Source organism: Uranotaenia lowii, chromosome 3 (genome assembly GCF_029784155.1).
Source record: "Uranotaenia lowii strain MFRU-FL chromosome 3, ASM2978415v1, whole genome shotgun sequence".
NCBI classification, from domain to species: Eukaryota; Metazoa; Arthropoda; class Insecta; order Diptera; family Culicidae; genus Uranotaenia; species Uranotaenia lowii.
In genome coordinates, this window is record NC_073693.1 from 74,116,531 (window position 1) to 74,137,255 (window position 20,725).

Genomic DNA, 20,725 nt, shown 5'->3' on the forward strand with positions numbered 1-20,725 from the left:
ATTTGCTCTGAAGCAACAAGATGTCTACTGAGGATCTGAGAATGATGTTTGAGGATGGAGGACAGACAATGCTCGGGCTTTACAGAAATTGTGGGGCGCTTTTCAGGGGGGAGGATCTGAGAATTTATGAACAGATACAACACCAACCTTTCCGTGGCACTTGGACATCGTTTGGCCAGGAGGTATATTTTTTGACCACGAAAGCTTTCGACAACGACAAAGATAGACACACGATTTGTTACGGATGAAGATATTTGCTTTCGTTTTGGTACAAGAGCAAAAGGAAAATATAAAAGATCTTGGGGTAAAAACATGGCAGATGATGGGTTTTCTTGAATCGGTGTGTTTTTGTGTCGGTGTTTCTTTCTTTTTTTTATGTGTTTTTGCTCCAAAGAGACGCGATACAGAAGTAAACAGATGACATCAATACGCCACAAAATGGCACAAGAACATGATTGTGCTTTTTTGCTGCCTTCTGTATCCTGCCACAAAGAACTGACTCGAAGATGAGACACATTAGTTTGCTGTTTATATATTGGCAAAAGATACAGTCTAATAGAATTTTTATACGATACAGTTCCCACAACCTTAAGCAAGGTCACTTGTTTGCGGAGGAAGAAACTTTGCCAAGAAAGGAGACCACCCGTTTCAAGGATAAAAATAATCGTTCAATCGGATTAGTTGCAGAAAAGATATCCGCTCCAGAAAACGAACCACGGAAATGGGACGGAAACTAAAATGACTCGCATATGCTGGAATTGGAGCAAGATGTTCTTAAAAATATCATCACTCTATGAACACATGCCACCTGTTCAAATTAATTCAGTTATTCAACAATATTTTGATATCCTTAAAATAATAGTTATTTTGCAAAAAAAAAACCTTCATCCCTCGTTCCCTGTAATCAAAATGAAAACATCATATCATAACAAGACTCGCCCATCATTCTCAAAATTCTATCAAGAAAAAAAACCCAACTGCATACGTCTCGTTGAGTTCTGTAATTGACATTTGTTTCTCGCCGAGCAGACCGTGTGGAAGAAAGCGCCCGGGGCCATCGATTTTCCTTCTAATTTGATTGAGCTTCAACTGGTTTCGCTCCATTAACCTCCAAGCTTCTTCCGAGGAAATCGGATTTTTATTCTCTTTCTCTTCAATGGAAGAAGCAGGAGCGCGTGGGTTGAACCTGGCCTGGCAGCCTATAGCCTACCCCATCGAACCGGAAATTTTCGATTCCAATCGATTTGAGAATATGGATATGGAGAATAGTCTGGCTGTCTTTAAGAAGAATTTCTTAACGTGAGACTTAATCGCGAGTTGAAATAGACACAAACACAAATAGCGAATCATAATAGACACAACTTTCAAGAAAAATTAGATAAAAGGCGTATAAAAAGTTGAGAAACATACATTTCATTATAAATTAAAAAAATAACATTTAATTTTACTTAGGGCTTCCCGCACGTTAAAATATCTGTTCCTTTTCTAAGTATGACTTATTTCAAGGAACGTTTATAATTTATAATCGTCAATTCGCAGAATTTTTATAAAAAAGGTAATTGTTGTATTAAAATTGTGTTTTTCAAAAAAGGTGGAATACGATTTGCCTTTATTGTATTGAATATTGAAATTATTCATCCTGAACACACAGTAGGAACAATGGGGAAAAAAGTGTATAAAACGAAACGAAAAAATTTGATATCTACCGTCCTACATGAACCAAATCTATGAGAATCGATTGGACATAGATCCAGACGCCGCATAAGTTAACAAACGAAAATATAGCTCCTTTTTAACCCCTTATTTTCCAATATTTCGTAAACAATCCAGGAAAACACCAATTTAGACAAGAAAATTTAGAACAAATAAAGACCTTTCTTGTTTGATTTTTTTTTTCTTCGATGAATCGGTTATTTAATGGTTATGGTTAATGGTTATTTTAAGCCTTAATTGCCTTACATTTTTCACTTAATTAAAAAAACGCATGTACGGACTTAAAATTTTTCGAGAAATCGAATAAAGACTAATTGACCAATGCACGCATCGAAAGTTGAAGTAAAATCCGTTTTATTTACCCTCAATTGCCCAACATTTAGTTCAGAAAAAAGCATTTTTGGACTGGATGATTTTGGAACAAATGAGACCTATCTAGTGATGCAGCTAGCGCACGCATCGGAAAAAGTAATGGCTGTGTTTTACTCTCAATTCCCTTAAATTTTTGAAATATTGCAGAAAAGCATGAGGAATTGAAGGAATTGAATGAAGGCAAGTTCAGCCACCGCACAGTGATCAAAAATGCGAAAAACGTTATCGTTGCTTATAACTTTTTTAGTTCACATTTTAGGTTCACATATTGGTATCTTCGGAGATGTTTATCAGTAAAATCAGCTCTATTATAAAAAACTATCTTTTTTCGGATGTATCCTCCTACAAGTGAGATAAAATTTCTAGCTTCTCTATTAAAGGTTTTGGCTCTTTGATGTCTACTAGTGAACCTTCATATAAGAGAAGCGACATCTGATCCCTCTTAAAATAAAATATGTGGCAACATCGCCGAAATATTGGACAAAAAAATCCCCAGCACTGTTTTCTGGCTCAATGTGCAAGCTGTAAAGTGAACGCTCCTTCAATCCATCAAAACAACATTGAACTCGATGCCCGAAGGATCGCGATAAACGGTATGAATGACTTGAATTTCGTTAATAATCAGTTAGTTTCCTAACTAGAAACACGATTCACCAAAGCATTGAAAAAATTGCACCTAATCATAAATTCATATGACCAGCTAAAAAATTATCTGTTTGAACTAGAACAACAATCACAATACCTTCCTTGGCTGAGTTTTCAATAAGAAAGGTAAAAGCTCTGCGACAAATTGCTCGGATCGATTGGAATCGATTTTGACAGTTCTTTTGCTCGATTGGAATTTTGTGTTTCAGATGTCACTTCTCTTATATACAGGTTCACTAATGTCTACGACAATCTTGTTTAAAATCTAATTTCTACAACTTTGTCTCAGATGTCAAGTTTCTAAAATAATTATTTTCCAAGCTATAGTCTAAATAAGAAAATTAACCTTGAAAAATCAGTTTATTAATTAAAACTTTTTTTCAGTTAATTTAAAACTTATGATTTTAGAGACGTCTGCTTCCGGGGAGTTCGGAGTAGGCTCTGGCTGGATACGACGCGAAAAATTTATCTCGTGTCAAAAATTTTAAAATTTGAATAGTTTTTTAATATTTTTCAATCTACAAGTGCAGTTTTGAATTAGTGTTGAGTGTTTTCTTTGAGGATTACAGGTTTTTTTTTTGATTGTTGGCTTCCTGATTCGGATTCGGCGAAGATTTCTCGGAATACTCTTTGCTGGAACTGTGCCTGAAAGGGGCTAGTTCTACGCCCTCCGGACTGTCCCTGGATCCTATTTCTTTACGACCGGCGCGATGTTTAAGATAAGTGGTATTTCTATAATTCCGGATAATTACTCTGTTAATGATACTAGTTACAGTTAAATTGAAGGTAAACTTGCTCAGTAACAATTTGATTGTCCGACAGGAAATTTCATTTTGATACCGATAACGCCAAACAAATTATTTATTTGATCATTTAATTTCTTTTTACTTTGAGTTGTTCTTCGTTTAAATGTAACTAATTTTATGTTACTTAATCAAGATTACCTTAACTTTATTGAGCGTTAAGAATCAGATGCAAGATGAACGACCTCATTTCTCTAGCAATCGTACATCAGAGTTCCTTACAATTGAAGTTTTTCATATTGCTAAAAGAGTTCATTTTGATTTATAAGTTATGTTGTGGAGTAAGTATTTTTTTTTTTAATTTGACTGTTATAAATTGAAAATTTAATCGACCCAAATGTTCAATACTGTAACGGTGCGAGATTTTTTGTTGATTATACGGATTTCAATAAATCTAAGTAAAGAAAAATGGCTTACAAAATTGATTTATGTATGAAGTACTTTGAAGGATAATTTGTTAGAAACATTTCCATGTGGATAATCAATTGTTTGAAAACTCATAACACTGAAATAAAAATAATGGCAAAACTCAAAAATTAATTTTCAGAACGAAATGTGAAATGTATAATGAATTACCAACATGAAAATTTAGTTATTGATTCCGGAGTTTGAGTTCTATTAACAGTTTTTAATAGGAGTAATCCAGTATTTAAAAATAATAAAATGTTCTGATTGATTAGTAGTTACTCGAATTGGTAAATCGAAAAAAATATCATATCTTTTCAAAAGTAGCAAAAATTTGAACATTGCTTTGTACATGCAATGAAGCTCAAAAAGAGGCAAGGAGAAGAAAGAATTGAAGAATTTTCAAAATGGTATTAATCACGAAAAATAGTTTGAAAAGTTTTTGTCGGCATATTATGAAAAATACATTCAATTCAAAAAAAATGTTTTTTTTTCAACCGTTAAAGCCTTTTGATAATTCTTTGATTAAACAGGGACCACTGTTAGGGAAAAAAGCTAGTTTGGTAGGGATGAATTGTGGATGGTAATATTTTTCTTTCAATACTTAACTCAATATATATTTATTTAACGTTTATCGAATGCCTCGTAGAAGTAGGAGTTTCCTTATGAAATGTCTAGGAGCATAGAAGGTGTAGGAAAATACGATCGCACCATTGGCCAAAATGGATCCTGATCTTTACCTTTTTCTAACACACACACCCCTTCCTTTGATACTTAAATATAGATTCGCAGACGTACAGACGGTTTCCATAGTTGGTGATACTTACTTATTTCTGGTTCTGACTATTTCAAAATTATTTTTGGAGTAAGCAGGACCATGAAGTTGCTAGTTGAACCTAAAGAGTATCAAATTAACACTCCTTCCTTTTCCCCATTGACTACTAGGACGTGGCCGGCGCCGTTATTAATCATTTCAAAAACGGAGAGCATGAGTTTTGTACATTGAGAATGAACTGCTAATCCCAAGCACCATTCTTTTGGACTTTGTGCAAAATTGATGGCCTCGATTAATCACGGAGTAGCAACCATTGACGACGTGGAACTTGTTCTGCTTAGCCACGCCAGCGATCATGGAATTCGAAATGCGCACGAATTGATAAAAAATAACAAAAAAATCATCTTTTCTTTTGAAGTACGTAATTAAATAGCACTACCATCCCCTGAAACAATTAAATAGCATTTCGAGTTCAATGATTTATGGTGGATATGAGTAGTCAAACAAGCTAAGCTAAGCTAAAACTTTTTTTCAGTTAATTTAAAACTTATGATTTTACGCAGTGAAAGCTAGATAAAAACACACGTAGTAAAATGCAATATAGTTTCATAGAAATCGTCGTTTTTAATGCAAACATGGAAAAGTAAATTTTTAAAGGTTGTGCCTGAATCTTGTAGACAAAACCTTTGACTTTAATTTGCATCTAAAGCGAGCTGCCCAATGTTGCCCGGTGTTTGTAAAATTAGGCGTGAAAAGGCACTATTTTCGGTAATCATTTTAACATAGCTCTGTAGTATCACATTTTACAAACTTGAAATGTTGGACAAAGTGGTGTATTTAAATAAGATAAACAACTTTGTGGAACATATTATTTTACCTCAATTTCACTCAAAAAAGCTAAAATAAATAAACTGATTTTTCGACGTTAAGTTCCATATTTAGACTATAGCTTGGAGAATAATTATTTTAGAAACTTGACATCTGAGAAAAAGTTGTAGAAAATTTTATTTTAATCTAGATTGTCGAAGACCTCAAAGAGCTAAACCCTGTAATAGAGAAGTGAGAAATTTTATCTCACTTGTACATCCGAAAAAAAAAATAGTTCCCTATTATCCTCCTCATTATTAAGAAGACACCAATAACCTAAAATGTGAACTTAAAAAGTTATAAGCAACGATCACGTTTTTCGCATTTTTGACCACTTTGCCGTATCTGAAACAGGAGTTATGGCAGTTTGACCCTCAATTTCTCAATATTTTAAAATTAATTCAGAAAAAAAGCTTGTTCGCACATGAAATTTTTGGAGCAATTGCGAACTATCTGGTATGATTTTTTTCCTAGGAATCAAATGAAGGGCTTAACTTTTGAGGGGGTTGAGGATAAAAACAGCCAAAACTTCATTTTCAGATGCCTGATCTGACTCAAACAGCCTCCATTTGATGCCTCAGAAAAAAAACCACACAAAGTAAGTCTTAATTGTATAAAAATTTTGAAGTTGGAACATCCTTTTTCTTGAATTAATTGAAAAATGTTAAAAAAATTGAGAATAAAAACAGCCCAAACTCCATTTTGCGATGCGTGCGGTGGCTCAAACAGCCTTCATTTGATTTTTCGGAAAAAAAAATCACACAAGATAGGGCCCTTTTGGTTCTTATATATCAGAATTAAGGGTAAATGTCATTTTTACGATGCGTGGGGTCAGTCTTCATTAGATTTTTGGGATAAAAAAATTAAAAATTATTGTTCAAAATATTTTAGACAAATCAGTGTTTTTTCTGGATTGTTAACTTTTGGAAAACTGGCCACCGTGGCAGTCCGTGGTTGTTCAAAAGTCGCTGAAAAATAACAGCGAAAACTAAACGTCATCGTTGCCGCCAAAAGTGACCGCACGAGGAAAATTTTCACTTCTGTTAGCCATTTTGTATCGAGTTGCGTACTGCTTAGAAGCAGAATTTAAAGTGAAACTTTAAAGTGTTCCGTTTTGCCAAATATTGTTGTTTTTTCGGGTCATAAGTGTAGGATCATGTAGGTATACATTTAGTTGAAGTGGCTTGTGATTAATCATTGTATTTTATTTAGTATCAGGCGAAACGTTGAATTGATTGACCGACCAGCTCTGTTGAACAGAGCGCTAAAAGTAGCGAAACGGTAATATTTGTTAATTTTATTCTATAACGCCACAAATTACCCAGAATATTGTCCACAGGACTCTTTGTTCTCGATACGAGGTTGAACTAAGTTGTATTAGGGCCGGAATAGATAGGGTCACTGATTTGTAAGTTCTAACCTATAAACCCATTTTGAACGATGTTTGTAATAACCTACCATTTATTATTCCGTAGAATTGAAGCACAACAAAACTATAAATATAGTCTGCTATCAGTACCAGTGCATCGCTTTTCATTTGCCGCCCTATCACAACAGTCAACAAAATTATTAGGGGCTTAAGAAACTATTTCTCCTTTCGAAAGTCACCGCTCGAGCTGAAACTAAGTCCATTCGATTTTCCGGACATTTTTTCTAAAGGAAAATATATTATCAAAGATTTATTGTATTTATGAGGGATGATATTGAATTTCTTAGCGTTTTATAGACTTTTTTTTCCCCATTCTGCGCTAGTTAAAAGACTTGAAATAATGCTTTTTTCGAAACTTGGAAAAATTACTATTTTTATCCTAAGAATTTAAATCTGCCATCCGTTTTGACCGAAGACGTCCGAATGAAGTTTTCTTACCCAGAAAAATAATCATTGCTTTGTGAAATTTAATATGTATAGAATTGAAATTCTGCAGCAGAATTGTTCTTGAGAATCATTTAAAGCTTATGTAAAAGTATCGTGATAGTTTGTAAAACACTTCTGGAATTAAATGCAATACAAATGATTCTTTTTTTTTCATGAAAAATGCCATTTCAATCAACTAACTTTGAGAAAATGTTGTTTTTTTTGTTATTTCCTGTTAATTTAGGAAATTTCCAGATGATTTAAGTCAAATTAAACCTCACTAAAGGCTATGATCATTTAGTATCCGGGCACTTTGTTTCGGTGATATCTACGTTAATAGAGCTCGGATATGCAAAACTTTAGTAGCGTTGTGTTAGTTATGAAAAGGACTATCTTGCCTATTTTTGATAGATTTTTAAGTTAACGATTGTTTGAGATATTTACGACGCAAAAAGACATGATAAAAATCATTTTGCACAAATTTGCTCCTTTTACGCATTTTGCGAAAATTCTTCATTGGTGACTTCAAAGCTCATGAACTGTTGATTTTTCTGATTTTTTTTCGGACCAAATGGTTAAGAAGTATAAGGAGCCACTCTAGGATGCTCACGAAGTTCAAACCAAGCATCTTAGTGGAAACCTTGATCTTAAATATGGTAAAAAGTCTATGGTTATTGGGGATAACTGAATGCAGACTCCTTAAATAATGCAAAAAATCCATTTCCGGCGGGCAAAAAGTGTGGTCTGACTAGTAGACACAAAGTAAAGAACTAATAATGATCAGTTCAAAACATTGTAATCGGTGCATCCGGTTTTTACGCAATATGACAGATGTTTTCTGATGGACAAAAAAAAATATGTTAAAACCGGATTTAAGAGATCAAATTCATCGAGATGCCTACTCATGAAAAGGTTCCAACACGATTCCAATTGCTTTTTCCAGATGAGTTTGTGTAAAATAGCATGATTTTGCGAAGGTTTTGCTTCTGTGGTAGAAAAAAAATCAATTCATGGCTAAAAAAGTGTGCAAAGATGAAAAAGTGATTTTATGAAAAAGTTAGAGTATTTCTTGAAATCATTGATAAATTGAAAAAAGCCGTATCTCAGGTCCGCGAATATGCAGCCATGAAATTCAGGCAATTTTGGGTCCAAACCTTCTCTTTGGGTAAAGATTGTAGTTTAAAAATATTCTGTAACTTTACTGACAAAAAAATGTAACTCAATAACAAGAATATTGTTTAAAACAGTTTAGCCAATTTTGGGAATTATTGTATTAATTTTGTAAAGTGGTGTACTCGAATATCATTTGATAAAGACCATTTAAGCATTATTATTTTAAAATCCTTAAGACTAATTTTCATTTCTGAAATTTGTCTCTTGTTTGATTTTTGCGGATGGAAACAGAAAAATAAAAATTATTGTTTTGAGTACCAAATTGAATTTTAATTTTTTTAATAATTGATAAATAATTCACTAAATTTTCTTTATTCAATGAACAAAATGATTGTAAATGAAGGATTTTATTTGAATAAAAAGGCTGGTACTTATTTTATTTAAAAAATCTTGTTCTGATTTTAGAAGTTTTTGGGAAATTTCATACGCAAGGCTGATAATTTCAAGGTAAAGACAAATGTTTCAGCTGGATTTTATAAATCTTGAAGCTATTAGATAACTGATTAAGGCAGTTTTACTAGCCTGACCCTTAAAAAATATCTTGGAGCGAGAAAGTAAAGAGGAAGAACTTCAAGATATGCAACGTGCGGCTTAACTAAGCGGTTTTCTTGAGTAAGAGAGCGTCACGCGTTTTTTTTTGTGACGGGGCCTCCCAGAAAATGTACCCGTCACCCAAATATAGGTTCCATGGCGATGAACGTGTTAAAAGCCTATAAATTATTTTCAAAATGCTACAAATAAAAAAAATGCTCCAAGGTAACAAGAGCATTTTTTGAATACGTTTTGGATTTTTTCCGTATCTTTTTCTAGATTTAATATTTCTGGTTCAATTCGGATTTGGACTTATATTCTGAAGAAAAGAATGCAAGCAAACATTTGATAATGGCAAGTGTTTTGAACATTTATATTTTATTTTCTTTCATGTTGTAAACGTGTTATGAATGTAAAGTGTATTGATACCTAGTATAAATTTGAGAACTAATGTTCAAATATTGTAAGATTTAATCAAATTTATTCCGATTAGGAGGTTACCAGTTCAGTTTTTTCAATTAGCTTCAAATAAGAATTAAAACAGTCCATCAAAATTAAAGGCTTCACTCGTTTGATTAAATATTTCAATCATCAATTTTTTTCATAGAAATTGTAGATTTTTTTAGGAATAGAAAACTGAAACCGTTTCGTAGAGTCCTATTTATTTCGAATAAATCACGGTTAAGTTAAACGATGTATAAATAGAAACATCTTATTATAATCACAGAAGCAATAAAAGTAATTCGTGATTTAACATTTTTCAAGTCTGAAAAAATGAAAATTTCCAATTCCCGGAGTTCGAAAGTTAAATAAATTTACCAAGTATCGTTACTCAAAAATATATTTATTAAGCTTCTTAACACCGAAAATTGGAAATTTTCATGTTGTCAGAAAAAAAAAATTACAAATACCATTTTAAATGGAATCATTTGATTGAATAATAAATAGAAAAATCTAGAAATAAAAAAAAACATTGAAAACATTTAACAAAAACTTTTTTCCAGATATTTGGAAAATAAATTTAGATCATGACTTTAAATTTTTTTGAAATATTTGAAAATTGAAATTATTTTTGTAAATTTCAATTATCAAAATTAAATAAAAAAAATTCGAAGTTTACAATTTCTTATTAAAGAAACTCTTTTAACCTTCCTTTGCCGTTAGGGTCTATATGACCCGAACCACCGATGGTCATGCATCAATAATGAAAATCATCATTTTTAAAATTCTGAGTGTTAAACCCAATGAAATGAAAGTGTAGTATTATAAAAACGAAAGAATGTACAATATTGTGAAATCAAATGAAAACACGAAAAAAACAGTAATAAAGAATGATGAGGAGGTTTTGCGCCCACTGGAGAAGGACTTGATATAAAGTACACTCCCGCGGGCTTTTCCCTGCTCATGAAAAAAAAAACTGTACTTTCTCAAAGTGATATCTCAGGAACTCAACAATTTTTCATTTCAAAATTTTTGAATAGGGCTACCAGAGTCAACCAGCAATAAAAAAAAACAATTAGCTAAGGTTAGGGTCATATAGACCCGGATTATTAATTTGGGTATAAAATCAGAACTACTGAACCGAATTCCATAAATTATACCATTTTAAATTCTCCAAATGTCAGGTTCTTCTTTGAAATTATAGTTATTATTTTTATGCTCTTCAGAAAACGACTTTAAAGACAAAAAGGCTGAAAAATGGATGTTTTTCATCAAAGATAACTGATTTTGTTGAAGTCGTATTGAAAAACTTTTGATAAAGATGAATTTTGATAGATTGAGGGCTAATGTTGAAATAATAAAAATTCTTGATTTTACAGATTACAGCTGGTTATTTGCCAAATTCATAAACAAATGTTTTCAATGATTTTATAACTATATCTTTATGAAGATCAAGAGACTGATAGGGTGACCAATTCTAGTATTAAATCATAAAGTTTCAATATATTGAGGACCAAATCTGAGGTATATCGACTTTCACTTCATACTTTTTACTACTCTGAGCACATCTATTCTTAAATTTTATTTTTAAATAATATTTTAAGAAATCAAATAAGACACTTCAGTTATCTAAAGAATTTGAAAGCTGCTAATTTAAGCCATTTTATGTTGAATACGGAGCAGCAAATTTCTGAAATTTCTCGTTGGAGTTATTCGCGGTTTGAATGTGATAAAAATATCACAAAACAGTAAAGTTAGTTTCCATTGGTTTTTATGTTTATATAAATTAAATAATTTATGAAAATGTGCACAGCAAAAAATACAATGGTTTTCAAGAAGAAAATCAATGATTTTCAATTTATTCTTATATTTCCATTCAAGGCCTATGGCATCAGAAACCAAAAACTTTTTTTCACTTTAAATTAGCCAAAGTTTAGTAGCAATAATGAAATTTCATTATTTCAATCGGGATGGTCACAACTTTCACTCAAAAACGCCATTTTTTTTACCAGTTTGCCTTTCGGCTCAATTATCAGACACCAACATAGTGAAAATGTAGACAATTCCAAAATGATATAATTAACGGAAATCGGTTCAGTAGTTTTGAAGATACAGCCAAAATTGTAATCCGGCTCTATATGACCTTAACCGGCTTATTGTCTTTTTTTTTTTGACCGTAAGAATAGATAAAATCGTTATGAAAACCACAGTAGTAACAACATTGCCTTATTGCATTTATGCTACTTGAATTATGGCCTTGTTTAAAAAAAAATCAACCATATCATGAAAAGAGGGGTAAACCAAATTTCTGACTTTGAAGTGAAAAAATTAATTTCGGGATTTGAATGTTTTATTGAACGAAAACTGTTCTCTTACTTGCTTGCATACAAAAATTTGATCACCAATGATTTAATTTGTATGGTTTCCAATTTTATTTAAGAACAAAAAATGTGCTTTTTAATAAAGTCAATTTCAGCAAATATTTTTATCAGCTCGATTAAGAATTCATTGATGCTCATTAAGGTTTTATATCGAAAGACTGACTTTAAATCAACAAAAAACTATGAGTAATCATCTCCAAAAATTTGTTTACAGAACAAAATGATAAATTTAAAAAAAAATTATTCTAAATAGTTGTAATAAATAGTATTAGTATACATTCATATCTTTTTTCACATGATTTTTAGCTGCAATTTTGAATGTTTTTCAATTTTTTTTCCGGGAAAAATGAGACATATACAAAAAAAAAGAAACAATTAAATAAAATCAGAGATGAACACTAAAAACTGTAAACCTCTATTAGGTATATCCATATTGTTTTGAAAGATCTAAGAAAAATCAACAAGCGTAATGGAAATAAAAAAGATTTTGGATTTATCTGTTTATCAACACATTTGCCCAGGATTTAGCCGCAAACCATGGCCATTTGTCTATCAATTTATATATTCCACTGTATGAATTTATGTATGCTTCTTTCTATTGGAACACTCAAAAATCAAACTCTACTCCAATAATGATCTTCCATGGAGTTGGAATTATCAGCAAAAGATTATACGCCGGGCCGGCACTAACGAAGTTTCTTATCGCTGGCATTAACCTCAAAGCGCAACCGCATTGCATATGTCGGAAAGAAATCACACAAAATATATCCCATATCCCGCAGCGCAGCAGCGCAGCAGTTCAGCGCATTTTTGGCATAGAGTTAGAGCCAATCGGCATTGAAATTTTGCAACCTCTTCATTGGGTGTAGCTTTATACATCTACATATATTAGGATGGAAATAGATGTATGGCACAAAATTCCATGATCGAATTTTGAAAACTGACCATATATGTACATTTTGTAGATTGACCCAAAAACACAATTTATCGAAATGTTAGCTCAATCGGACTTGACTAAAAGGTGCCCCAAAAGTTTCAGTTTTTTAAATTTTTAAACTTAAATTTTGTTAACAAATGACTAAAAATACTTGAAACGTCGAGATCTAGTGTTAGTTCAAAAATATGTTTTTCTTTTTTGTTACTTTGTTTTTCTAATGATTTTTTAGTCAACTATGAAACTATATTCTAGCTTATGTTAAAAAAAATCTCAAAGTCAAAATTGTAAACGAATACTCTCTGCTGGAAAGTAAACTTTTCCGAGAAGTTTGTTACATCTCACGTAAAATCCGCTAAATCATCCTTTCTTGATTTCCAAGTCTTACAAGTAAATGCCATTACAATTGGATACAGAGAAATGTTATTCCATTCCAAGTAGGTACCTCCAGCTGCTTAAAGCAACAAAATTACTGGACCTAAACATGACCAAATCACCAGCTCTCCTTCTTCTCTATCGACAAACATTATTGACGTTGGCGATGTGTTACTTATAGTGGCAACCAAGAAAAGAGTATTTCCGGATAAGACCAGCAGCAAGTGATGAAATGTCATTTTATTTCCCTGAAATGAACACCGAACTGGTTTCCTTTTCGTGTTTCTTGGTAGAGCTTTTTCCCTTTTTTCCTCTAAGAGAGAAATGGGGGAGGGCAACTCTATTGACGTGTATAATCCTACCAGTTGTCTTTCATCTCCAGGTTTTATGAGCTTCCGAATGAATGTGTGTTTGGTCTTGTTTGGAGAAAATTTCCCCCAACAATGGAGAGAGATGTTTTCGCATTCAAACCTGCTGCGAAATAGGAAAATAAACAGTGAAATGCTTTTTTCGCTAGAATAGCTTTTCCCGGGAAATGGCTGGCGTATGTGATGGGTTTTTCCACTCTTTCGATTCATTTTGGTTACTTAAGAATAGAACTGCTAGAAAGAGTTAATTTTTCTTAATAATTTGTGTAACTTTTATTTTTTTTAAATGCCAGTTCGCTAAAACCACTTCTGCTTTACAAATCTAAGCAAGAACTTAACTGCAATTTGCATTAATCATGCGTTCAAACAGTGTGCAAATCAATTCTTCGCCATAATTTATCATCCTTTTTACGAATACACTTGGGGCGAGAGTTGTTAATTCAACGATCACCGACGACAGGAGAGCACAATCCATTTATTTTCCTTCCTAAAGGGCTCACCGGAGGCCAATCTGTCCGCCATTAATGTAAAACAGATCACAGTATGTCCTACCTCGAACAAAGACGATGGCTTGTCTTCTACGTCATTCAGCTCTTCGCCGGATCTAGCTAGAATAATCTCCCAGGAGAAAAATATCGAAACCAACAACAGCAGTACATTAAATGCCATCTAATGAGGCTTCTAGCTTCATGGCTGAGGCAAAATGTATAAAAGGAGCAATGAGAAGCTTAAAAATTTGTCTCCAGAGCATCGGAGAAAGAAGCCTAGTCAGAATTAAAATTAACCGTGGTTAGGGTTTAAAAAAAAAGCACGCCTTGATAAACATTAAACGCCAAAAAAAAAAAAAAACAGAGCTTATGGAAAAAATTATAATTTTAGCCAATTTTGTAAATTTGGTAAAATTTTGTAAATTTTGTAAATTTTGTAAATTTTGTAAATTTTGTAAATTTTGTAAATATTGTCAATTTTGTCAATTTTGTCAATTATGTTTAATTTTGTCAATTTTGTCAATTTTGTCAATTATGTTTAATTTTGTCAGTTTTGTAAATTTTGTAAATTTTGTAAATTTTGTAAATTTCGTAAATTTTGTAAATTTTGTAAATTTTGTAAATTTTGTAAATTTTGTAAATTTTGTAAATTTTGTAAATTTTGTAAATTTTGTAAATTTTGTAAATTTTGTAAATTTTTAAATTTTTTAAATTTTGTAAATTTTGTAAATTTTGTAAATTTTGTAAATTTTGTAAATTTTGTAAATTTTGTAAATTTTGTAAATTTTGTAAATTTTGTAAATTTTGTAAATTTTGTAAATTTTGTAAATTTTGTAAATTTTGTAAATTTTGTAAATTTTGTAAATTTTGTAAATTTTGTAAATTTTGTAAATTTTGTAAATTTTGTCAATTTTGTAAATTTTGTAAATTTTGTAAATTTTGTAAATTTTGTAAATTATGTAAATTATGTAAATTATGTTAATTATGTAAATTTTGTAAATTTTGTAAATTTTGTAAATTTTGTAAATTTTGTAAATTTTGTAAATTTTGTAAATTTTGTAAATTTTGTAAATTTTGTAAATTTTGTAAATTTTGTAAATTTTGTAAACTTTGTAAATTTTTTTAAATTTTGTAAATTTTGTAAATTTTGTAAATTTTGTAAATTTTGTAAATTTTGTAAATTTTGTAAATTTTGTAAATTTTGTAAATTTTGTAAATTTTGTAAATTTTGTAAATTTTGTAAATTTTGTAAATTTTGTAAATTTTGTAAATTTTTGTAAATTTTGTAAATTTTGTAAATTTTGTAAATTTTGTAAATTTTGTAAATTTTGTAAATTTTGTAAATTTTGTAAATATTTTAAATTTTGTAAATTTTGTAAATTTTGTAAATTTTGTAAATTTTGTAAATTTTGTAAATTTTGTAAATTTTGTAAATTTTGTAAATTTTGTAAATTTTGTAAATTTTGTAAATTTTGTAAATTTTGTAAATTTTGTAAATTTTGTAAATTTTGTAAATTTTGTAAATTTTGTAAATTTTGTAAATTTTGTAAATTTTGTAAATTTTGTAAATTTTGTAAATTTTGTAAATTTTGTAAATTTTGTAAATTTTGTAAATTTTGTAAATTTTGTAAATTTTGTAAATTTTGTAAATTTTGTAAATTTTGTAAATTTTGTAAATTTTGTAAATTTTGTAAATTTTGTAAATTTTGTAAATTTTGTAAATTTTGTAAATTTTGTAAATTTTGTAAATTTTGTAAATTTTGTAAATTTTGTAAACTTTGTAAATTTTGTGAATTTTGTAAATTTTGTAAATTTTGTAAATTTTGTAAATTTTGTAAATTTTGTAAATTTTGTAAATTTTGTAAATTTTGTAAATTTTGTAAATTTTGTAAATTTTGTAAATTTTGTAAATTTTGTAAATTTTGTAAATTTTGTAAATTTTGTAAATTTTGTAAATTTTGTAAATTTTGTAAATTTTGTAAATTTTGTAAATTTTGTAAATTTTGTAAATTTTGTAAATTTTGTAAATTTTGTAAATTTTGTAAATTTAGTAAATTTTGTAAATATTGTAAATTTTGTCAATTTTGTCAATTTTGTCAGTTTTGTCAATTTTGTCAATTTTGTCAATTTTGTCAATTTTGTCAATTTTGTCAATTTTGTCAATTTTGTCAATTTTGTCAATTTTGTCAATTTTGTCAATTTTGTCAATTTTGTCAATTTTGTCAATTTTGTCAATTTTGTCAATTTTGTCAATTTTGTCAATTTTGTCAATTTTGTCAATTTTGTCAATTTTGTCAATTTTGTCAATTTTGTCAATTTTGTCAATTTTGTCAATTTTGTCAATTTTGTCAATTTTGTCAATTTTGTCAATTTTGTCAATTTTGTCAATTTTGTCAATTTTGTCAATTTTGTCAATTTTGTCAATTTTGTCAATTTTGTCAATTTTGTCAATTTTGTCAATTTTGTCAATTTTGTCAATTTTGTCAATTTTGTCAATTTTGTCAATTTTGTCAATTTTGTCAATTTTGTCAATTTTGTCAATTTTGTCAATTTTGTCAATTTTGTCAATTTTGTCAATTTTGTCAATTTTGTCAATTTTGTCAATTTTGTCAATTTTGTCAATTTTGTCAATTTTGTCAATTTTGTCAATTTTGTCAATTTTGTCAATTTTGTCAATTTTGTCAATTTTGTCAATTTTGTCAATTTTGTCAATTTTGTCAATTTTGTCAATTTTGTCAATTTTGTCAATTTTGTCAATTTTGTCAATTTTGTCAATTTTGTCAATTTTGTCAATTTTGTCAATTTTGTCAATTTTGTCAATTTTGTCAATTTTGTCAATTTTGTCAATTTTGTCAATTTTGTCAATTTTGTCAATTTTGTCAATTTTGTCAATTTTGTCAATTTTGTCAATTTTGTCAATTTTGTCAATTTTGTCAATTTTGTCAGTTTTGTCAATTTTGTCAATTTTGTCAATTTTGTCAATTTTGTCAATTTTGTCAATTTTGTCAATTTTGTCAATTTTGTCAATTTTGCCAATTTTGTCAATTTTGTCAATTTTGTCAATTTTGTCAATTTTGTCAATTTTGTCAATTTTGTCAATTTTGTCAATTTTGTCAATTTTGTCAATTTTGTCAATTTTGTCAATTTTGTCAATTTTGTCAATTTTGTCAATTTTGTCAATTTTGTCAATTTTGTCAATTTTGTCAATTTTGTCAATTTTGTCAATTTTGTCAATTATGTCAATTTTGTCAATTTTGTCAATTTTGTCAATTTTGTCAATTTTGTCAATTTTGTCAATTTTGTCAATTTTGTCAATTTTGTCAATTTTGTCAATTTTGTCAATTTTGTCAATTTTGTCAATTTTGTCAATTTTGTCAATTTTGTCAATTTTGTCAATTTTGTCAATTTTGTCAATTTTGTCAATTTTGTCAATTTTGTCAATTTTGTCAATTTTGTCAATTTTGTCAATTTTGTCAATTTTGTCAATTTTGTCAATTTTGTCAATTTTGTCAATTTTGTCAATTTTGTCAATTTTGTCAATTTTGTCAATTTTGTCATTTTTGTCAATTTTGTCAATTTCGTCAATTTTGTCAATTTTGTCAATTTTACATTGTTGACGCCTTTTAATATTTATTTTTTCCTTAATTTTGATTAAGAAAATTTTCAAAATAACACATAAAAAAGTAAAATAACTCACAAAATAACACGAAACACACTTAACATAAAACATAAAAAGAAACACTTTGAATTGGGAAAGTAACTTCATCTTATGATCCTCGTTTGGAGGAACACTTTCGTGTTGTTTTTCCAAAACAGGTTCAAGTTCCAACCGAAATTTTACTTGTTTCTGGTTATGAGAAGATTTCCCGGAAATCAAATTCAATCCAATCGGCATCATCGGGATTGAATGAACGAAAGGCCAACCAAAGATTAGGCGTAGGATTTCAAAGCGTATTAAGTTTCCAATTTTCCGGGGTTCTTCTGGTTTTGATCAAAAGGTTTGGCTTGTTTTCGAGGTGGTCGTTTTTCTGGGCGGAAGAAGTCGGCATGATGAAGTGACAAATGTCGAGAGATGGAATGTAAAAACTTTCCATGGTGAAATTGATTTGGGTTGTCGGGTTCCCCGGTCCTGGTTTTGGGGGTTCGATTGCGGGGAAGTTGGGAAAATCACCTTCTGTTATTCTTCGAAACCGGGACAAATAGTCAAACGAAAACTAAGCTTGGTGAGGGGGAGTCAAAATTTGGGAGGACGTTACACCAAGGAGTACCAAGTCAATTGGACCAATTATCACACAACTTTGAGGGGCACACTATACTACCATCTAGAAAGGTTTAGATTCTCGAGAAGAAGGTCCCAGTAATCGTTCCTGGAAAAAGAACGAATGAGTATGATGAAAAAATTACTCAATTGAGCGATTGTGTTAAAAGTCTTAATTCTTGCCAATTGGAGGAAACTCAGTATTTTTTTGAAATGATGAACGACTGTTGTTTCGAACATTTTAATTATTTTGTTTAAAGAGTAATATTTTATGATTTTTTAAATATATTTTGATGGTGATGTTAGTAAATGGGAGTCTCAAAAGTTTTATAAAACACAATTTCAAAAGCTGAAGTTTCCGTATTTTCAATTGAAAAATGTGTGTTTCAAGTTATGAAATACACAAAACATGGAAAGATAATGTGATCGAAAACTGTTTCACTTCCAAAAATAAATCTATCCCTTTAAGTTTATTTAAAAATATCCTCCAGCAAAATATCCCAAAACAAGGCTCCAGCTTTTCTGTTTTTTTTTTTCGATTAAAACCAGACTAGACTGCGGGATATTTTATTATTTTAGAAAAGTTTCAACGTAAACAAAACTCCCCGCAAGGGTGATTGTTTCTAGTGTAGAACATCAAAGGGTACAAGATTTCTATTGAAGGAGGTAAACAAAGATCAAATCGGTAACATTTATCAATAGTTTTGTGAAGTAATCTGATAAAAGAGGAGAACATTTTTATATATCAAAAAAAATTTTGAACGTTTGATTGACATCCTAAGGGTGTGTCAAATTACAATTTTTTTCGAGTTTCAAAACGCCTGTAAACCTTTCAGTTTCCTTTTTGGTTAAAATGATCGACAGAACTTTTAAAATTTTTAAAATGAGATATTTTAAGGTTCCTGGGATTTCAATTTGAAGTTTTGAATGTAAAACCACGAAAATTGTTCCGGAAAATGATTTTTTTTTCCTGAATATTTTCATTTCATGCGATGAAACATGTTTATCGGAAAAATAACTGGCTACAACCGAGGCTGTCGAAAAAAAATTGTGTTTTTGACTAAAAAAAATTCTCGAATTCTTTGGTTTGAACTTTAAATTCAGGGACGGTTTTCTGTGACACTAACTCTATTAAGTTTACTTAATATACATAGAGTCACAGTAAACCGTCACTAAATTTAAGATTCAAACCACAGAATTCAAGAATATTGTTGTTAGAAACAAAGAATTTTTTTTTGGAAGCCTTGATCGTAGCAAGTTAATTTGGGAATTTGGGAAATCATGTAAAACATCAACCAATTTAAAACTTTTTACAGTTTCGATAGAAAAAAATCTATTTACATTGCATTGTTTTCATATTTTCATGAACTACAGTCAGCAATAAAAAGTCGAAAGTGACACCCCCCCCTTTTTTCGGGATGAATAAGCAATAACGATGCTTAAAATCCCTCGAGAAAAAAAAAATTGTAAATTTGTACAAAATGTAGAAAATCTGTGAAATTTGTAAAAAATTTCAAAATTCTGCAATATGTGATACAGAATTTGTGCTCGAAATTCTGTGATAAAACAGATTTTTCTGTGATTTTGGCAACCTTTGCTACAACTTTGTCGTATGACTGCAAAACGGTAAGAATTTAGAAAAAAAAAGCTATAACGTCGTGGAGTTCAAGCAAAGAAATGACTTGCTTATGATAAATTTCAGAATTCAATTCAAATGAATTTCTGACATATTTCGCATTCCTTTGCATTACTTAGGGAAAATTTTTTTGAACAAATCTCCGAACTAATTTAAGCGATTTTCCATACAAAAGCTTCAAATAAAAACCCGTGAAGATAACAGAAATGAAGCATTTTAAACAATTGGTGTTTTGAAATTTCAATAAAAAAAGCTGTAACCTAACACACCCCGGTAATCATCATCGGAAAGATTCTACAATTTGTTTTAAAGGGCCTCCCAAAATTTCATTTCAGATCCGTTTGGGGTAAAATACACATATTTGCGTATAAAATGTGCAAAAAGATTTAACGTCTTTTAACAATTTCAGTGATTTGAACGTGTATGTAGTATGAAAAATTGTTGCATTTAGAAGAAACTGGAGAAATGTTGTCCACATGTCCAGATTTCCTAGCTATGGAAATGGATCTGCTTTGCAATATTAACAGTAGTGTAAAGAACAATTGCAGCGTCACTAAGTCCCAAGCAAAATTCTTTTAACCCATCTACAAGCAATTTGGATTTTTTTTTTAAATAGTTGTGTATTTGTAAACGGTTTTAAGGAAAAACCAAGACTTTGATAAAAGAAAAATGTATTTATACTACTTTTTAAAATAACATTGCACA

At 30.0% G+C, this 20,725-nt stretch overlaps 1 protein-coding gene across 14 annotated transcripts in view; it reads right to left on the reverse strand.

Moving 5' to 3' along the window:
- The window catches only part of LOC129751553 (potassium voltage-gated channel subfamily KQT member 1-like), a 705,179-nt gene that overhangs the window by 290,352 nt on the left and 394,102 nt on the right, over positions 1–20,725 (reverse strand). For 6 of the 14 annotated variants that reach the window (XM_055747121.1, XM_055747116.1, XM_055747125.1 and 3 more), the window contains exon 9: positions 148–204. The exons of the other annotated variants lie outside the window; for them this stretch is intronic. In XM_055747121.1, coding sequence (XP_055603096.1) covers positions 148–204 — 57 coding nt within the window. The remainder of the gene's footprint in view (positions 1–147; positions 205–20,725) is intronic. 14 annotated transcript variants of the gene reach the window in all.